The 21,255-nt window shown below is 40.2% G+C and overlaps 1 protein-coding gene across 1 annotated transcript in view; it reads right to left on the bottom strand.

The window, feature by feature from the left end:
• MYH11 (myosin heavy chain 11) overlaps positions 1 to 21,255 on the bottom strand; it is a 128,827-nt gene that overhangs the window by 95,483 nt on the left and 12,089 nt on the right. Inside the window, exons 2-3 of the mRNA XM_043977398.1 lie at positions 8,429 to 8,791; positions 584 to 740 (exon numbers count right to left, since the gene is read on the bottom strand). Of these exons, the coding sequence (XP_043833333.1) occupies positions 584 to 740; positions 8,429 to 8,773 (502 nt within the window). The 5' untranslated portion in view covers positions 8,774 to 8,791. The remainder of the gene's footprint in view (positions 1 to 583; positions 741 to 8,428; positions 8,792 to 21,255) is intronic.

The raw sequence follows: 21,255 nt of genomic DNA, 5'->3' as shown, positions 1-21,255 counted from the left end.
CCCTCCTCACATGGGAGGCTGCCTTATGAGGGAGCTCAGAGTTGGTTTTTCCCTTTTTCAGTCACAACATTCTAGGACCCTCTATGCCTGCCAAAGAATTCCCTGACCCAGCCAGGAGAAGCCTGTATGGCTCTCAGAGGCAGGCAAGGGGAGTGATAAATTTCCCTTGGATGAACCTCCTCTCACATCCTCCTCATCCCCAGGAAGATCAGGAGGGTCCTCCTGAAGTGTCCTTCTGTCACCCCACCTGGTTTGTCTCCCACAGCTCAGCTTTCAAGAGGAGACATCCCCCAAAAAAATTGAAAGAAAGGAAGGAAGGAAGGAAGGAAGGAAGGAAGGAAGGAAGGAAGGAAGGAAGGAAGGAAGGAAGGAAGGAAGGAAGGAAGGAAGGAAGGAAGGAAGGAAAGGAAAGAAAGAAAGAAAGAAAGAAAGAAAGAAAGAAAGAAAGAAAGAAAGAAAGAAAGAAAGAAAGAAAGAAAGAAAGAAAGAAAGAAAGAAAGAAAGAAAGAAAGAAAGAAAGAAAGAAAGAAAGATAGAGGAGGCCCAGCAGACACAGGGAGGACAAGGGAATTTCAAAACTTACCTTGCAACATGCTCCTATAGGCTGTGTCCGCAATGGCATAGATGTGGGGTGGCATCTCGTGCCTCTTCTTTCCTTTGTACATGTCAATAATCTTCTCTGAATAAATGGGCAGGTATTTATAGGGATTGACCACAACGCAGAACAGGCCAGAATAAGTCTGTCAAATAGAAAACCATAGATATCTGTGCTTAATCCAAGCAGTAAATGAAAGAGAAAAAGCAGCTCAGTTCTAGTAAACCCTTCCATAACAGTACAAAAGCTAGCAAACCCTTCCATAACAGTACAAAAGTGACAGGACTAACACTAGCTTGATAAACCAAGGAATGAAGGAGTGTTGAATGAAGGAACGAATCCATATTCACTCCATTAGCTTGTAAGCTCCTTGAAGGCAGGGACTGTCTTTTGGCTTTCTTTGTATCTTAGCACAGTGCCTGGCACAGAGTGGACACAATAATATTGATTGATTGATTGAATATCATAGTCTTTTACTGGGTGTGCTAGTTAATGTTTTAGGAGCCAGGATGTGGCCTTTCATATAGCTGCATCTAGGTAGTAGTGAACCATGTTAGAACAAGGTCTTCTCTGCTGTAGTTGTTATCCCATTTCCCAACATTGTCAAGAGACAAGTGGAGGAGGGTTAAATGATACTATGATTCCCATGTTAGACACTGGAAAAAATGATCAAAAAGATGGTAAATTATTTCTATAAAGTCACACAGTAAGTTATAGGAAGTGGTCATAACACTGGTGATGCCCCTTCTTTGCGCAAAAATCTTCAGTGGTTCCCTATTTCTTTTTTTGTTTGTTTTGTTTTGTTTTGTTTTTGCAGGGCAATGGGGGTTAAGTGACTTGCCCAGGGTCACACAGCTAGTAAGTGTCAAGTGTCTGAGGCCGGATTTGAACTCAGGTACTCCTGAATTCAGGGCCGGTGCTTTAGGTTCCCTATTTCTTAAGTAAAGTTTAGGGGGCAGCTAGGTGGCGCACTGGATAGAGCACGTGAGTTCGTGAGTTCAAATCCAGCCTCAGACACTTGAAACTTACTAGCTGTGTGACTCTGGGCAAGTCACTTAACCCCCATGGCCCCGGCCCCACAAAAAAAAAAAATACATCAATGCTAGCTGTTACTGCTATTATCTCCCCAAACTGTACCTAGCTGGATATTCAGCACATAGGAGGCATTTAATAAATGTTTGTGGATTGCTCATTTATGGAACCAGTCCTAAAAGCCAACCCCAAGGACTCCCTCAGACTTGGATTCAGAAGGCATAGGTTTGGGTCCTTGTTCTGACACATACTGAATGACCTTGTATAAGTCACTCAGTTTCCTCATCAGTAAAATGAGAAGGTTGGGCTGAATGACCCAGAAGGTCATTTCTAACTCATATTCTGTGAAGCTATGATTATCAGAATCCCAGTCACATCATCCAGCCCTTAGGCTACACACCGCCTACCTAAGGAATTAAATGTATGTGTCTGAAAACTGAGGAATGCTCTTGAGGTCGATTCCTATGTTTGGTAAAGGTGTCTATGTCTAACATTTTACTGATGCCAGAGGAACTGTCTCTAAATGGGCCAGGGCAGGGTAGCCTTAGCATTCTTTATGACCTGGAACAATCCTCAAGGCCCTCATTCTGCCATTAGGGAGAGTAGAGATGATGCCCAAATGAAACTTCTCTAATGGTTAGGGCTAAAATGACCTCTTGAAAGTAGTCCAAGTTAAAGTTCATGATGCCAAACTAGTTCAGTTCTTTCTTCCTTTTAGGTAGCTGGTAGTTCAGGGGATAAACCTTTGAGTCAGAAAGTCAGAAAGACCCATGTTCAAAACCAGCCTCAGATGCTTCCTAGCTATGTGACCCTGAGCAAGTTACTTAACGTCTGTTTGCCTCAGTTTCCTAAAATGTAAAATGAGGATAATAATAGCTTTCCCCTCACACGGTTGTTATGAGGATCAAATGAGATATTGTAAAAGCGCTAAGCAGGGGCAGCTAGGTGGCACAGTGGATAAAGCACCAGCCCTGGAGTCAGGAGTACCTGAGCTCAAATACGGCCTCAGACACTTAACACTTACTAGCTGTGTGACCCTGGGCAAGTCACTTAACCCCAATTGCCTCACCAAAAAAAAAAAAAAGAAAAAGAAAAAAATGTGCTAAGCACAGTATCTGGCACGTAACAGGTGCTATGTAAATGCTTATTTCCTTCCCCATCTTCCTTAATCTGGGCAATGATTGGTTGTTTGAGGTTATCTGGATCTGGCAGGGAAATGAGAGGGGATGTCCAGCTTTGGTCTCTGCAGCCAGTTCTCTAAAAAGATGAACCCGATCCCATCTGTCCTTCTGGGCCAAGCTTGAGTCCCCACTTCCTCCATGAAATCATTCCTGACTTTCCCAGCTGGCCGTGTCTTTTTTTTTTCCCTTTTCCTGGATTCCTGTGAAACATGGACTCCATACTAGATAATAACACTTGATTATACAGTACATCATGTTGTGTTCTTCCACAGTTGGTTCATGTAGATGAATCTTTTTTCCCACCAAGACCACAGGCTCTCTTAGGTCAGAGGGGTTTGTCTATTCCTTCTTTTTTATCCTCCGCATCCCCGGCACTTGGCAGAGTGCTGAGCACACAGTGGACATTTGATAAATACTTCCTAATTTGATGGGAATCTAATTGGACAGTGCAGGTTGCAACAAGTTTAGGTCAGGGCCATTCCTCATTTTTTAAAAAAACAAAAAACCCCTAAATCTGTCAATGATATTATCATTGTGAAAATTCACTGGGACTTGTTCTTCTTTTGATTTGGTTATAATAGTAGTTGTATTAAGATTTCACCTCCCAGGGGCAGCTAGGTGGCACAGTGGATAGAGCAACAGCCCTGGAGTCAGGAGTACCTGAGTTCAAATCTGGCCTCAGACACTTAACACTTACTAGCTGTGTGACCCTGGGCAAGTCACTTAACCCCAATTGCCTCACAAAAAAAAAAAAAAAAGATTTCACTTCCCCTTCCCCTCACACAATCCTCTTCTGCTGTGTCTTCAGCTGCCATGTCCTTCCTACCTTCAAGGGTTGCTCCTCCTGGCAGGCATTTGAGTGGGCACCTTGCCATGGGCAGGTTTCAAACATCAGCCTAAGGATTTCCCTCTTGGGACCATATTAGGAAGAAGTTGAAGTTTTCCTGGACACTTTAGATAGTAAGCCAACAAACCCCAGAGCCATGTCTGGTAGGAGAGCTGGCTGGCAGGTTCTCTTGCCCTTAGCAGGAGCCAGATCTCATTGATGGTCCTATTCATGACACCTTCATTTCCCTGCCATGCTGGGAAGATGCCCATTCCCAAAATGGCTAAACCAATTCTTGCTCAGGACGCTCAGTTCTCCTGGCAAGTGTCTTAGAGACATTTATTGCCCCACCCCCAAGAAAAATGAAGAACTGAAAGAATGTCATCTTGTATTCACTGAGGAATTCAGTCTTGGGGAGAAATATGGAGTACAAAGAAGAATGCCCTAATCTTTCTTTATGCTGCTCTCGCTTCCTGAAGTGTACCTTCTTTCTCCATCTCACAAAAGTCTGCCTAACTCTTCAAGGCCCTGTTCTAGGAAGCCTCTTTCCAATCTACTTTTTTTTTTTTTTTTAGTGAGGCAATTGGGGTTAAGTGACTTGCCCAGGGTCACACAGCTAGTAAGTGTCAAGTGTCTGAGGTCAAATTTGAACTCAGGTCCTCCTAACTCCAGGGCCAGTGCTTTATCCACTGCACCACCTAGCTGCCCCTTTTCCAATCTACTTTTAACCTCTTCTTCCTCTGAACTCTCCCTGTGATTAAATAATAGAATTTTAGAGTTGGATGAGAGACTAAGAGGTCACCTCGTCCCAATTATACTCAACTTATTATCCAGCTGAGACATCTCATTCCATTCTTTGATAGCTTTAATAGCAGGTCCTCACAGCTTATCATTTGATTAATTTAAATGGATTTATGAGTGATGACATCTCCCCAACTCAATTATAAGCATCTTGAGGGCCAGGACCAGATCTCACTTTTATACCTACTCACAGAACCTAATATAGTTCTTAGCATATATTGGCACTCAGTAAATATTTGTTGTATGACTTATTGACCCAGGAAAAGCCTGAGAAGAAACCTGCCGTCTGAATGACTGTGTGGTATAGTGGGAAAAGCCCTGGACACAAAAGGCAAAAGACAAAAATCATCAGTGTTGGAGGAGCAATAGGAAGACAGGTAAACTAAGACACCCTTGGTGCAGCTGTGAATTAGTCCATACCTTCTGAAGAATAAATTGGAGCTTTACTCAAAAAGTCATTAAATTGTCATACCCTTTAAAAAGTCATACCTGGGCAGCTAGGTGGCGTATTGGATAGAGCACTGGCCCTAGATTCAGGAGGACCTGAGTTCAAATCCAGCCTCAGACACTTGACACTTACTAGCTGTGTGACCCTGGGCAAGTCACTTAACCCCAATTGCCTCACAAAAAAATAAAATAAAAAAATAAAAAGTCATACCCTTTAACCTATCCATCTTACTACTGTGCATACATGCCAAGGAGGTCAAAGACAGAGAAAAAGGTCCCATGTGTGCAAAAATCTTCACAGCTGAACTTTTTGTGGCGGCAAAAAACTAGAGAGATGACATGGTTTAATGGATAGAGAGCCTGCCTTGGAGTTGGGAAGATTGAGCTTCACGCCAGAGGACTAATAATGAAACATTATCTTACAGAAAGATGGTAGATTATAGACTCAGAATGAGGCATAGCTGGCTCTTGCATTGGTTTGTTTTGCCTAAATAGGTTTCTTTGTAATTAGAGAGGGTTTGGGGCATGAAGAAAATTATTGAAAACTTAAAAAAGAACATCAACAAAACATGTATTAAGAGAAGAGAGAAGCCTGGACTGGGAGTCAAAAGACTTAGGTCCTGAGTTTGTACTAACTTACTCTATGACCTTGGGCAAGTGACTTATTTCCCCTCCCTAGTTCTCACTGTTCTATTTGTAAAATGGAGCAGTTAGCCAGATGAACTCCTAAGTCCCTTCTGTCTCCAAGATTCTAAGTCAGCCAGTGCAAACAAAAGGGCCATAGCTCTAACTAAGCTTGCCTTGCAGAATGAGTAAATGTTTCTTCATTATCAAAAGCAAAGTCTGATTCACCTTGGCAGTTCAGCTGAAAGAAGCATTATCACCTTGCAAGTCCACTTATGAAAAGTTTGTGCTTTGGGGCAGCTGGATGGCTTGACCCATACCTCTTTTCCCTCTTCATGGCTAACAGTTTCTATTAAGTGATTAAATCAACTGGAAAGGAATGGTCTAAGAGCAAGATCATCACATGGTCTGAAAGGCTTTAATCTAATCTACCCAGGGAAGCGAAGCAGGAATTTGGGGTGTTTAATTACATTTTCATATATGACTGGAAAGATATTTTAGGGGCTGTATTTTATGTCTCTTCATCTTTGTGCAAGTCCCAGAATTTTTCCGAGTCTATTTTCATTCCAGGCACTGTTTTTGAGTACAACAGCTCATAAAGAGATATAACTTTTCTCTTTAAGACTCTGGTGGAGATGACATGCATTTGATGGAGATTTATGGCCCCAGGGAACCAAATCTAGCTTCTCAATGTTTTCCTGTTTGGGGGCTATAAATGTTTTCTCTGCACCAGCAGCACAAACTAGTTTATTTTTATAAAAGAACTTCCTGACAAGGCAATTTTCTTCCCATCCTTTTCCAAAATTTCCATTGATCAGTTGCTATTCCTCAAAAACAGATCTAAAATTTTCTTTAGGCAAAAGGCAAAATACAGACTCTAGAATGGCAAGATAAAGTTGCTGATTATGTGGGGAAAAGTCTGTTGCTTCTTCTCTAGCTAAAGACTACCCATCCTGGGGCAGCTAGGTGGTATAGTGGATAGAGCACCGGCCCTGGATTTAGGAGGACCTGAGTTCAAATCTGACCTCAGACACTTGATACTTACTACCTGTGTGACCCTGGGCAAGTCAGTTAACCCCAATTGCCTCACCCCCCCCCAAAAAAAGACTACCCATCCTTCAAGCCTGACTCATCTCATCTCCAATGACTCCATCTGACACTGATCTCTCTTCTCTCTGAACTCCTCTTGTACTTAGAATGATAGAGGGGTGGCTAGGTGGCGCAGTGGATAGAGCACCAGCCCTGGATTCAGGAGGACCTGAGTTCAAATCCGGCCTCAGACACTTAACACTTACTAGCTGTGTGACCCTGGGCAAGTCACTTAACCCCAATTGCCTCACTAAAAAAACAAAACAAAACAAACAAACACAAAAAGAATGATAGAATCTTAAGAGGTAGAAAGGGTCACCCAATCCAACTCCTTCTCAAAAATTGAATCCTATCAGGTGGCCATCTGGACTCCAATGGAAGCCCTCTAGCAGTAAGAAACTTCATTAAGCCAGATTGGATCCTCCATAGAGGACAAAGGAACAACAGGATATTGGGATGGAGGTAGAGACAGGAGAAACAAAGGCCTGAAATAATAGGCATTGACTATTATGGAGATTTATCTATCCCATTTTGGAAAGTTTCTGCCATCCTTTAGGAAGAAAATGTTCTTGTGAGTCACAGCTTCTCCTGGAGTTTAAGCTATTCTAGGTGAAATCTGATCTCCCCTGGTGATACGAGTAGGTACCCAGAGCAGAAGAATTTAGGAGGTTGGTTTTTTTTCCAGGGTAACATGATGTAGTGGAAAGAGCACTGCACCAAAAGTCAGGGCATATTGATGTATATCCTGGCTCTCATTCTTTTTTCTTTTCTTTTTTTTTTTTTAGTAAGGCAATTGGGGTTAAGTGACTTGCCCAGGGTCACACAGCTAGTAAGTGTTGAGTGTCTGAGGCCAGATTTGAACTCAGGTACTCCTGACTCCAGGGCCGGTGCTCTATCCACTGCGCCATCTAGCTGCCCCCTGGTTCTCATTCTTAATAACTATATGATCAATCATAGGCAAGGCATGACCTCTCCAAGCCTCAATTTCCTTATGTGTAAAATGGAAGGTTAACAATACTTATACTACCGACCTACAAGGATCTTATGGGAGAAGTGATCTATTAAAGGTTAATGTTATTATTACAGAAGCATTCTCTGAAGATCCCAGACTCACCCTCAACAATCTCTCAGGACAGCTTATTTTCCAGGTGGTCAAAATAAAATCAGGATAATTTTTTCCAAGGAAGGCTGTAAAAAGCTTTTTATTTTATTTTTTTATTTTTTTATTTTTGGCAGGGCAATGGGGATTAAGTGACTTGCCCAGGGTCACACAGCTAGTAAGTGTCAAGTGTCTGAGGATGGATTTGAACTAAGGTCCTCCTGAATCCAGAGCCAGTGCTTTATCCACTGTAGCACTTAGTTGCCCCCTTTTTATTTTCTTCCTTCTGTGATTAGCTCCAGTTTCTCCTGCATAGATCATATTTGTCCATAGTTGTTTGCATGTTGTCATCACCATTGGATTGTGAATTCCTTAAGACCAGGGACTATTTTTGCCTTTCTTTGGGTCTTCAGCACTTACCACAGTGCCTGGAACATAGTAGATGCTTAATAAATGTTTGCTAACGACTCATTGACTCTAAAAGGAAACAAAAGCCACTGGCTTCCTTGTCCCTAAGCCTGAGTAAAAGTACAGTATATTAATAAACAAAAAGAAACCCAGACATATAGAAAAAGGAAGAAAGTAATGCCACCTAGGGCTGTTAAGTTTGGGAAACCACTGGGATTCCCCCTGGTATCTGCCTGGCTAGCCCCCAAAACCCCTCACAATTCCACCCAAGTGACTAGAAAGAAGACTGTCTTAAGACAAAGAGAAGCCCTCCCCAGGATACTTACATAAATAAGTCCTGAGAAATATCTCTCCCTCAGGTTGTGTAACACAGATGCTTCATTGAGGCAGGTCAGCTCGGCCATATCTTCCACTTTAGAGAATTTGGGGGGATTCATCTTCTGGATGTCATCTTTGCCGACTGTGATTTTCTTGCCATTCTCAGCCAGCTCCACAACCACTTCATCCCCTTTCTCCTCTTTGATGCTCGCAGCTTCGAAACCCTGCTTCTCTGAAGGGACCCATACTAGTTTTTTAGCTGACCAGTCGGCCTGGGCCACTGGACTATTGATGAAGTTTTTGTCCACGAAGAGGAACTTCTCGTCATCACTGAGCTGACCTTTCTGTGCCATATTGTCTCAGTGATCAACCTGGGAAACAAGCAAAATGTGATCTGAATTAGTCTGAGATGAAGCACGACTACCAAATAAACTCCCCAGCATTTATTGAAAATGGCTGGGGCAGCTAGGTGGCGCAGTGGATAAAGCACCAGTCCTGGAGTCAGGAGTACCTCAGTTCAAATCCAGCCTCAGACACTTAACACTTACTAGCTGTGTGACCCTGGGCAAGTCACTTAACTCCAATTGCCTCACTAAATAAAAAAAAATCAATAAAAGAAAATTTAAAAGGAAAATGGCTGTGAAGCAGTATCATCAACATTGTGTGTTGATCTACTGTGATGGACTATATTCTTCTCATCAATGCAATGGTACAGAAGGGTTCCAGGGAACTCATGATGGAGGAGGATCTCCAAATCCAGGAAAAAAAAAAAAGAACTGTGGAGTATAGATGCTGAATGAACCATACTATTTCTTTTGTTTTTGGTGCTGTTGTTTTTCTATTTTGAGGTTTTGCCTCATTGCTCTGATTTTTCTCTTATAACATGACTAATGCAGAAATATGATTAATGTTATTTATACATATATATATATACATATATATATAATCTATATCAGATTACCTGCTGTCTAGGGGAGGGGGGAGGGAGGAGAGAGAGGGAGAAAAATCTGAAATTGGAAAGCTCGTATAAACAAAAGTTGAGAACTATCTTTACATGTAACCGGAAAAATAAATAAATAAAAGAAAATGGCTGTGAAGTCAGCCGACCATACACTAATCATCACCAAACAATACTTACCCAATGCCTATGAGTGGAAAGGTCCCAAGGCTGTGTCCCTAGCAGTCTCCCTAAGGTCAAGGACTTATTTCTGTCGTATTACCTCTCAAGTGGTCAATGCAGTGATTGATTAAAGGGAGAACAGGAGGCTAGGAAAATACAGTCTTACTATAGCTCCCAGTGGCATAGTATTCAAAGGTAAGGAATGAGGGGTGGGGAGTAAAAGGATAATAAGAACATAGAATTTGACTTGTAAGGGACTTTAGAGGATATTTAGTCTATCCCTCTTTCTTTAAAGAAAAGGAAACAGGGTCAGGACAATTAAGTGACTTAATCATCACAGGCGGTTGTGTTAGATGTAGGATTTGAACCCAGTTTCTTTGACTCTTTCCACTGTACTATGCCATGTTAGATGGTGTAGAGAAAACAGAGTCCTTGCCTTCCACAGGACCTTAGGATCATAAACTTAGAGTTGGAAAGGAACTTAGAGGTCATCTAGTCCAACCCTTTTGTGTTAGATTTAGGACATGGTTGCAAAAATGTAGGAATTTGGCTGAGAAAAACAGTATGAGAACTTCAGGGGTTGGTAAGGTCTAGTAAAGGTTGAAGGATGGGTGAAATGGACATGTTTCATTTTAGAGTTAGGTAATTGAGGCCCAGAGTTGTTCAAGGTAGAACAGGTAAGGAGTGACAAAGTTGGGATCTGAACGTAGGTTCATTGACTCCAAATCCAGTATTTTTTCCACTATACCACACTGTCACAAATGTAAGGAAAGGTATGATAGAATATTAACAGAGCCGGTCTATGACCCATGCTGTAACAACACTGGCAGTAAAAAGATACTTTTTGACCCAAATAGAATATAAATTAGAACTATTTTTTTCTTTAGGATTATTCTTTTCTATTTAAGACTGTCCCCTTTGATTGCCTAAAATTCTAGAATTCTTTATGGCCCTGATAGTTTTCCATCATCCATTATGAGAAATAATAATTTGTGTAAATTGTTTTGTATAAGTATCTTTTGTTAAACTTACTGAAATTTTCCTCCCCCTCTCCCATAAAATTCATTTATAAAGGAAACTACTGTTCTCTCAGAAAGATGTATTTTTAAAAAATGGATGGGGGGGGCAGCTAGGTGGTGCAGTGGATAAAGCACCGGCCCTGGATTCAGGAGGACCTGAGTTCAAATCCAGCCTCAGACACTTGACCCTTACTAGCTGTGTGACCCTGGGCAAGTCACTTAACCCTCATTGCCCTGAAAAACAAACAAACAAAAAATGGATGTAAAAAAATAAAACAAAAAAGAAATGAGAATGTAAAGCACTTTTTTTCTTCCCCATGTTCAATCTTTTAGTTTCAGAAAAGGAAAAAAATAAGATGAAAGTCATGGGATCACAGAATTTTAGACAGAAAGGGATTGCCATTTCCTCAACCTACATCTGAAAGGAATCCCCACTGCAATCTGACAGGTACGTGGTCATCCAGCCTCTACTTGATGGCCTCCAGTGAGGGAAAAATCTCTACCAACAGAGGACCATTCCATTTTTGGACAACTCTAATTGTTAGAGAGTTTTTCAGGACTTCAAGGTTAAATTCACCTTTTTGTAACTTCCACCTTTTGAGGACAAAATAAATCTAATCCCTTTTCACATTAACAGCCCTTCAAATACTCCAAGACAGCTACCATATATAGAGGAGCTTATCCTTTGGTAACAAAATCAAGAAGTAATCACTGATTTAATGACATACTCTAAGTTGCTAACTACCAAATTTATATTTCTGCCCTGAACTTGTCATCCTCAGTCCCACATCTCCATTTGGATGTTCCTCAACCATCTTAAGCCCGACATATCCAAAAGAAAACTCGTTATCATTTCTCCTAAAACATTCCTTGTTCAAATGTCTATATTTCAATTGAGGACACCGCTCTATTTCTAGTCATCCATGTTTGCAACTTCAGAGTTATCAATGACTTTCTCTCCTTTACCCTTCCCTTATTCAACCAGTTGCTAAATCTCATCAATTTTACTTCCACAATACACCTATACCCTTTTTTCCTTGCTACTCATAGAATTATTACTCAGTTCAGGCTCTCATTAATTCTCACCAAGGCTATTAGAATAGCCTCTAAATTAGACTTTCAGCCTTGTTTCTCCTCTCTCCAATGCACCCATTACACAGATTCCAAAATAATTTTTCTAAAATATTAATAGTAGATCCTTTTTTTTGTAGTGGCAAAAAAAAATTAGAAGCCTGGCAGATATCCATCAATTGGGGTATGGCTGAATAAATTATGGTATGTGAATATGATGCAATGCTATTGTGCTATAAGAAATGATGAAGGGAAAGGTTTTTAAAAAAAAACTGAGAAAGCTCATATGAATTGATACAAATTAAAGTAAGCAGAATCAGGAGAAGAATTTATACAGTAAGTAACATTGTCATGATAATAAACTTTTAAAGACTTAGTAACTCTGATCAACTGAATAACAAACCACAATTCCAAAGGAATGGTGATGGATTCACAGGAAAGTTGATGGATTCAGAGGGCAGATTAAAGCATATTTTCTTTTCTTTCTCATTCTTTTTTGGGGACATAGTTAATGTGGGAATTTGTTTTTCATGTTTTGCATGACATATTTGTAATGGGATTTGTTTTTCTTGCCTTCTTGATAGGTGGGGGAGATGGGGAGAGAGAGGAATTGGAACTGAAAATCAAATAAAATTGAATTTAAAAAATAAAGAACAAAACAAAAAATAATCTTCCTAAACATAAGACTGACCCTGCTCAAGAATTTTCTGTGGCTCTCTATTGCCTCTATGATAATAAAATTAACATTCCTCAATTTGACATTTAAAGCCTTTTACCATCTGGCTCTGGCCTACCTTTTCAGGTTTATTCTGCATTAATCTCCTTTATACACTCTACATCTGGCCTACTTTTTGTTTGACATTCCATTTCTGGCCTTTTTATCTTTATATAAACATGCCAGGAATGCACTTCATCTTCATCTCCCCTGCTCCCCACCCCCCAGATTCCTAGTTTATGTCAAGGCTCAGCCCAGGTGCCATTTTCTAATGGAAAACTTTCCTGATTTTTCTAGCTATTTGTGCTCTCTCCCTCCTCAAATTGTCATCTATATACTTATGTGTATAGAATTTAAGTTTCGTTAGGGCAATGACTGTTTTTCTTTAATTTTTGTATTTCTACAGTCTAAAACAGCACTTTGTACCTAATAGGCACGTAATAAACGATTGTTGGGTTGGATAGGATTTCAACTCCCTGCTGGACATCCCTACAGAGATGTCTTCCTGTCACCTCAAACTTTGCATGTCAAAAATGGAAACTTGGGGGCAGCAAGGTGGCACAGTGGATAAAGCACCAGCCCTGGAGTCAGGAGGACCTGACTTCAAATCCAACCTCAGACACTAGACACTTACTAGCTTTGTGACCCTGGGCAAGTCACTTAACTCACTGCCCTTCAAAAAAAAAAAAGAAGAAAAAGGAAACTTTCTCCTCAAACACCTACTTCCTCTGAATCTATTTCTATTAATGGCAAAAACCATTCTTCCACTGGAGATCCAACTCTGAGAGTCATTTTTGGGCTTCCCTCTTCCCTTGTTGCCATATGCAATTGGCTGCCAAGTCCTATTAATTCCATTTCCATATTTCTTGCATTTGTGCCTCAGGGGGGAACCCTTTTCCATTCATTCCCACTTCTACCACTCTCATTATCTAGTTATCTTGCACCTAGATTTTGTCATAGCTTTCTATGCGGACTCCCTACCTCAAGACTTTTCCATTCATTCCCACTCTCATTATCTAATTATCTTGCACCTAGATTTTGTCATAGCTTTCTATGCGGACTCCCTACCTCAAGACTTTTCCATTTCCAACTTTCCTGTCACACTTCTGACAAAGTAATATTCCTACTTCAAGGTCTGGTCACATCATTCCTATGCTCATGACATCCATCACCTTACATCATCTGGCTGCAATCTACTTTTTCATCCTTATTTCCTACTACGGCCCTTCACAAATTATACACTCCATTCAAATAAGTATACCCATCATTTTCTGATTTCATCTATTTTTCATACCTTTGTGCACAATTCCCCCTATGCCCAGGACAGTATTTCCCTAATATCTTAGCCATTTGAATTTCTTCCCTTTTTTTAAAACCCCATCTATATGCCACTTCTTTCACAAAATTTTTTTCAGTCCTTCAACTATGAAAGTTCTCTTCTTTCTCAAACATCTCATAATACTCTCTATTTAGGCCACTCCTATATATGTATCTTATGACCTGTATTGTAGTTATTTGTATATTTGTCATATCTGCCCCCTAGAAAGCATAAGCTTCTTTGTAGGAACTATACCTTATTTAATGGTTGAAATAAGAAAGTTTCAAAGTAGTATGATTTGTATTACACAGAACAGGTGCTTAAGACATGTTTATTGAATTGACTAGAACTGTAAACATATCTTTATACTGGGGATTGTTTTTTTCTGTCCTGGACCCCTTTCTCAGTGTGGTGAAACCTAGGACCTCTTCTCAGAATAGTATTTGTAAATAATTGAAAGAAATGCTAAATTTCAGTTAGAAGCTGATGAAAATAAAGATTTTTTTTTCCTATCCAGGGTCACAGACCCCTTGAAATCTGTATATTGACCCCTTTGGTGTCTGTGGTTGCCAGATTAAGAACCCCTGCCTTATAGGATATTTTACTTTATCCAACAGCCTATCAACAAATTCCACATGATGTTTAGTGATCATGCCGTCTGCTATGGAGGATACAAAGAAGTACAAAATATGTTTCTGCCCTCAAAATAACTTACAGTCTAGTTGTGGAGTTTAAAAAAAAATGCCTCCTTTGCTAGTTCTATCCTACTCCTTAAACACAGATATCTCCCAAGGCCCTTCCTGTACCTCTTCTCTCTGTACACTTTCCTCCTTCATGAGTTCATCTGCTCTCATGGATTCAATTACTTTCTGTAGTTGCCAAGTATGTGTATCCAGACTTCATCTCTTATCAGAATTCCAGTTTTCCATCTCCAACCACCAGGACTACTGCCTGTGTCCACAACCATCATTTCCAACGGGGGGTTCATTAGTATCTCAACTCAACATGTTCAAAACAGAACCCATCATCTTCCCTAAAGCCTTCCCTCCTCCAAACTTCCCTTTCTGTTTCTGTTGAAGGCAACAACAATGACTCAAGGTTATAATCCTTCTGAGACTACTCTCTTTCTCTGATAAGTGAGTTTTCAAACAAAACAAAACAAAACAAAAACCTAATGATCATTCCCAAATAAACCTATCCCTTCTCCAAATGTCCCTATTTCTGTTCAGGGTACCACCGTATTTACAGTTATCCAAATTTGCATATTCAGTTTTCCTTAACTCTTTCCCTCCTTCACCACTCTCCCCTAAATCTCCACAAAACATCTCACATCCATAGTTTGATTTATCCTACCTCCAGTCCCCTAGTCACCAACCTATTTCAGGCCCTCGTCAACTCTTTCCTAGATTGCCATAAGTCTCCTTAATTGATCTTCCTGCTTCTTCTCTCTCCAATTCATTTTCCACACATCTGTAAACTAATTATATCAGACTGCCTTGTACTGTTAATTATCTTCCTCCACTGATATGACCAGGAGTGTGCTGGGAAATGTTTAATGACCAGCAATCTGGGAGAAAAGAAATGTACCCACAACATCATTAAGTTTAATCTGCTAGGGGCAGCTAGATGGCACAGTGGTTAAAGCACCAGCCCTGGATTCAGGAGTACCTGAGTTCAAATCCGGCCTCAGACACTTGACACTTACTAGCTGCATGACCCTGGGCAAGTCACTTAACCCCCATTGCCTGCAAAAAACAAAAAACAAAAACAAAAAAACCCTCACAAGTTTAATCTGCTTTATCAACATCTTATCAATCACTTTCTTAAGTCTAGACAATCAACAATACAAACCAAGTTCTGATTTAAGAATTTGCTTAAAATTTAACAATTGTCTCTTGCCATTTGGTGCAAGCTGGCTCCAGTACACCACTGAATATGAACTATGTCAATCACTTTCTTAAAAACATTAAGACATTAAGACATTCTCATGGGGCAGCTAGGTGGCACAGTGGATAGAGCACTGGCCCTAGATTCAGGAGGACCAGAGTTCAAATCCAACCTCAGATACTTGACACTTACTACCTGTGTGACCTTGGACCAGTCACTTAACCCTCATTGCCCAATTGCCCCTACACACACACACACAAAGAATACAAAGATTTTCAGGGCAGCTAGGTAGAGCAGTGGATAAACACTGGCCCTGGATTCAGGGGGACTTGAGTTCAAATCCGGGCTCAGACACTTGACACTTACTAGCTGTGTGTCCCTGGACAAGTCACTTAACCCTCATTGCCCCACCAAAAAAAAAAGACATTAAGACATTCCCTATTTTCTTCGGGATAGAATAAAAATGCCTTGACTTTCTGTTTCAGCATATTCAAAATCTGACTTCAACCTACCTTTTCAGTCTTATTTTACATAGCATGTCCCAAAGGTGTTAGAGTGGTCTATATAACTTAAAACTACCAAGACCTTTGGGATACTGTATTACGCTCTAGCAGCACTCTCCATTCTGGACCACTAGCTGGTCCTTGAATTCAAGATTTCCCCTCCCCAATGCCATGCACTCTCTGAGAGGCAGCACTCTGTAGTAGAAAGAATGCTGACCCTGGAGTCACATAACCCCAGGTTTAATAATAATAGCTAACATTTATATAGCACTCACTATGTGCCAGTAACTGTGCTAAGCACTTCACAATAGTATTTCATCTGTAAAGATAAGGAAACTGAGGCAGGGGCCAGAAGAAGCAATACAAAGACACTCTCGAGGTCTCTCTGAAGAACTTTGTAATTGATTGTGTGACATGAGAGCCATTGGCAAAGGACCACCCAGCATGGTGTGACTGCATCAAAGAAAGCACTGTGCTCTATGAGGAAAGCAGAAATGCAGTAGCTCAAAGGAAATGTGAAATGCACAAATTTAGAGACATCTCCACTCCAAATGTTCATGTGGACTATTTATGCCTGACCTGTGGTAGAGCCTACTGAGCTTGTGTTGGACTGATCAGCCACATTCTGACACATAGTGATGTCATTTTGGTCTTCTTTGAGAATGAAGAACAGCAACCAGTTCCTGTCACATAGTAGATAATTAATAGACATTTATGTTTTTGTTTTTGTTTTGTTTTTGCGGGGCAATGAGGGTTAAGTGACTCGCCCAGGGTCACACAGCTAGTAAGTGTTAAGTGTCTGAGGCCGGATTTGAACTCAGGTACTCCTGACTCCAGGGCCAGTGCTCTATCCATTGCGCCACCTAGCTGCCCCAATAGACATTTATGGAAAGAATCTCAGATGTGGTGCCAGTCCTGGTTGGGCCACTTACTACCTGTGTGCACTTGGACAAGGACCTTTGGGTCTCAGTTTCCTCATTTGTAAAATGAGATGGTTGCACTAGATGGCCTCTATGTTTCTTTCTATTTCTAAATCTATGATCCTTTGAACTGAGTTAAATTGAATGTTAAAGCAAGAAAGTATCTTGGAGATAATTTAGTCATTGAATTGTAGAGCCAAGGGACCTCGGAGGTTGTCTGCGCTGTGCTTGGCATGTAATAAGCACTATGTAAATATTTTTTATTTATATCTTTGCTATTGTTACTATTATCTGGTCCAATCCCTTCATTTTATAAATTAGGAAACCAGAGTCCAGAGAAATGAAATGATCTGATTCAAGGAAACAGAGATGGTCAGTGGCAGAACCAAGATTCTAATTCCCAAATCCAGTGTTCTTTCTGTTACATCATCCTTCTTCCCTTATTCTGTCGATCAATAAGCACGCCTTAAGTACTCATTCCATGCTTGGCAGTATACTAACTCTATTGCCAAAAAAGAAAAAAGGTGATTAACACAAGGCAGCAAAATAATTGATTTTGGATAAGAAACACCATAAGGATTCAAAAGGTGGGAGAAATCACTTCAGTCTTGGGGTAACCAGGGTTTTTTGTTTGTTTTTGTTTTTTGTCCTTTGTTCACAAAAAAGACCATGACATCAGGGTGATATAGATATCTATCAGGACAACTGGAGATAGCCCATGATGTTTAAGGCAATTAGGATTAAGTGACTTGCCCAGGGTTACACAGCTAGTAAGTGTCTGAGGTGAGATTTGAACTCAGGTGCTCCTGACTCTAGGACCAGTGCTTTACAATGGAAGAATAATTTTAATTCTTGTAGGATAGAGAAGATTTAGGTGATAAGAGAGAAGGAAGGAAGGCATTCTGAATGGGAATGGAAGGAGCAAAAGATATGTTTGGGGGATAATGACTAGGCCGGGCATCTTTCAGAGACTTAGAGCAGATGTGGGGCTTAGAGTACTGGCTCTTCACATACAAATCGGATTCATTCCAGAAGAAAATTGTCTTGAACTGTAACTGTGGGAGGTAGAGCCTTTCCTGCCAACATATTCCAACTCCATATCATCTCTTCCAAGAACAGTCATTGAGAATGAGAATGTGTGACAATCAAGACACATTATATAGCTCATATTCATACTTCAGCAAGAAATATTCCAGGGGTTATTTCTAAAGTTGAAATGAAGAATTTTGCCTGATCTGTGAGAAGTTATTCTTATTGCAAAAATCACTGTCCATCTGTGCCCCTCCCCATACACAACTAGAAAGAAAGTGGGTGTCAATAGATTGAGGAAGATTGTGAAACGTGAACATAAGGGAATACTATTGGCATTGTCAAAAAGGACAAATTCAGAGAAAAAAGAAATAGATATGAATTGCTAGGAAGGGTAGTACACACTTGTGATCCTAGTTACTGGTGGAGACTGAAGCTGGTCAGTCACTTGAGTTTGGGAATTCTAAATTTCAGTAGACAAAGTCAGTGGGGTGTCTGGCACCAATATCAGTCCTGAGGTGAATTTATATCGCTTAACTGTTTTTGTTTGTAACAAAGGGTGGTTCAATGGGGAAGGTGAATATTAAGAAACATCTATAGTATTTTTTAATCAATAATTTAAAAAAATCAATGTCCACTTCTCCACACTGGACTCTCCAATGAGCTGGAGTCCTTATTGAAGAGATAGACTAAATCAGTATCATCACAAATCATTCTACTGAGCTACCATAGATAGTCTCCTAAAAGAACTCCTAAAATGGAAAACTGGTTTGAAGCTACAGAATCTGAGTTTGCTTTGCAGAACAAACGGAAAAAAGTAAATAATATTCAGCCTGATGATAAACTTTCCTCTTTTCCAGGAGGGAAATAAACAAATAGTATTTTGCTCATTGGAGGAACTGGCCTGCTCAGGAAAGGGGAAGAATGATTTTCAAATATTGACTCAGAAAAGGGAGAAACTGATGAATCACTCCATGAATCTTAGCATTTCTCCTCTCTTTTCTCTGTATAACAAGGTGAGATAAAGACTATGAAGAAAAAACATATCTCATCTAATGCTGAAAGATAACATTCAGGTTATTAAGATTTAATTAATTTCCTATAGGCGTTCTTAGGAGGTTATGAGATCACAGCTTTAGATCTAAAAGAGAGCATCTAGTCTGGCCCCACATTTTACAGATAAGGAAACTGAGGCCCAGAAAGGTTCAGTGATTTGCCAGAGGTCACACAGAGACTAAAGGGCAGAAATTTGCATATAGGTCTTCCAGTGTTCTTTCCAGACTCCATTTTACCCCTTCTCTCATTTCACTATCAATAATAATAGCTAACTAGTATAAGGCCAGCTAAGTGGCCTGGTGGATAGAGAGCTGGGCCTGCAGTCAGGAAGATCTGAGTTCAAAGTGAGCCTCAAACACTAGCTGTATGATCCTGGGCAAGTCATTTAACCTTGTTTACTTCAGTTTCCTCATCTGTAAAATAAGCTGGAGAAGGAAATGGCAAACCACTCCAATATCTTTGCCAAGAAAACCCTAAAGGGGGCGTCACAGAGAATTGGACATGAGTGAAATGATGGAACAACAGCATTTACATCACATTTTACAGATGAGGAAATGGATTCTCAGAGAAATTACTTAATAATAACTGACATTATGTAGCCCTTTAAAATTTACAAAGCATTTCACATATTTCATTTGAGCTTCCTAAGAGCCCCGTGTGGTAGAAAGTCAGAGGTATTTTCATATGTCATAGATGAGGCTCAGAGAAACTAGGAGAGTTTCCCAAGGTCTAATAGCCCAAAGTAGCAATGTTGGAATTTGAACAAAGGTCTTCCTGATTCCAAGTCTGGGGCTCTATCTACAATTCTACTCTGTCTCTCAAATATAACAAAACAACGACAACAAAGTTTAGAGACAGGATTTTAACCCACATCTGCATCCAAGACCAGTGCTCCTCCCATTACACTACATTGTTTTTCCTATATGTTGATCCTTTATTTGTAAGCAATGTAAATGTTTCATTATCTCTCTGTGGATTTATGCTTTTAAGTTTTCAGTACTTCTTTAAATCTGTCTTCATCCATGTCATTGGTCCCTGATTACAAGCTCAGAAGAAATTGGACATCTGTCCTATTCATTATGTATAACCCAAAAGGCAAAGAGGTGCAGAGATGGAATGGATTTCATATTGGTTTGTCTCCACACCTCTCAACCTCCCAACCTATTCATATCCCTTCCCAAAGCCTCTAAAAATGCATAATTGGCCCTGATGATATATTGAAGAACTAATGGAATAATTTTCACTGAAGAGAATACCTACAATACAGACAATTTTCCATAAACCACAGACTGGGGGGAAAGCTAATGGCAGAAACAAGAACCCAGGAGTTGTCATTGCCAGAAACCTGTTCTAATCCAGCCCCTACAAGCAAAAACTGAGATCAACCCCAAAGAATTCATTGCTCTCCAAAAAAGGAGAGAGAAAAACCAACTTTACTTGGTGAAGAGCCTTGCTTTCAATTTCTCTGACACTTTGCACAATTATAATGTACTAATTCCACTTTGGTCAAAGAAGACCAGGAGTAGCAGAGAAGAATCAAAAGTTCAGAAAACTTTAGAGACCAACAATGATTCAGTATGCATGGGGACTAGACGAGATTTTTTTTGGCATAAAGAACCCTAGATGAGGCCCTCCATCTACTGATATAGATTGGCACCTTCTCTATAAACCATAATCTTAGAGAGTTGTCTAGAGCACTGAGAGATTCAGTGACTTGCCCAGGGTCACACAGCCAATATGAACCAAAGATGGGCCTTAAACCTGGGTCCTCTTAGATCCAAGGCCAGACTGACTCATAGTGTATCAGTGACATCAATGTAATTTACTAATGAAGAACTCTAGCGTCAAAATACTACTTTCACTGCCAATTCAACTTTTGACTCTTTCTAGAAAGTGTTGCATTCCAAGTTTGTCTGATCCACCTTGTTCCTCAAACATGTAGAGAATTGAGTCAAATTTGTTCAAATAAGAGCCATTACCCAGTTGATAGATGATCAAAAGACATGAAGTTTTCAGATGAAATACTCAAAGCTACCTATAGCCACATGAAAAAAAATGCTCTAACTCACTACTGATTAGAGAGATTCAGGTCAAAACAATTCTGGGTACTACCTCATACCTATTAGATTGGGTAATAGGACAGCAGAGGAAAATGACAAATGTTGTAGGGGATATGGGGGAAATGAGACATTGATAC

This window comes from Dromiciops gliroides, chromosome 1 (assembly GCF_019393635.1).
Source record: "Dromiciops gliroides isolate mDroGli1 chromosome 1, mDroGli1.pri, whole genome shotgun sequence".
Lineage (NCBI taxonomy): Eukaryota > Metazoa > Chordata > Mammalia > Microbiotheria > Microbiotheriidae > Dromiciops > Dromiciops gliroides.
Note: the sequence above shows the minus strand (reverse complement) of the source record. Positions and strands in the feature narration are given on the sequence as shown.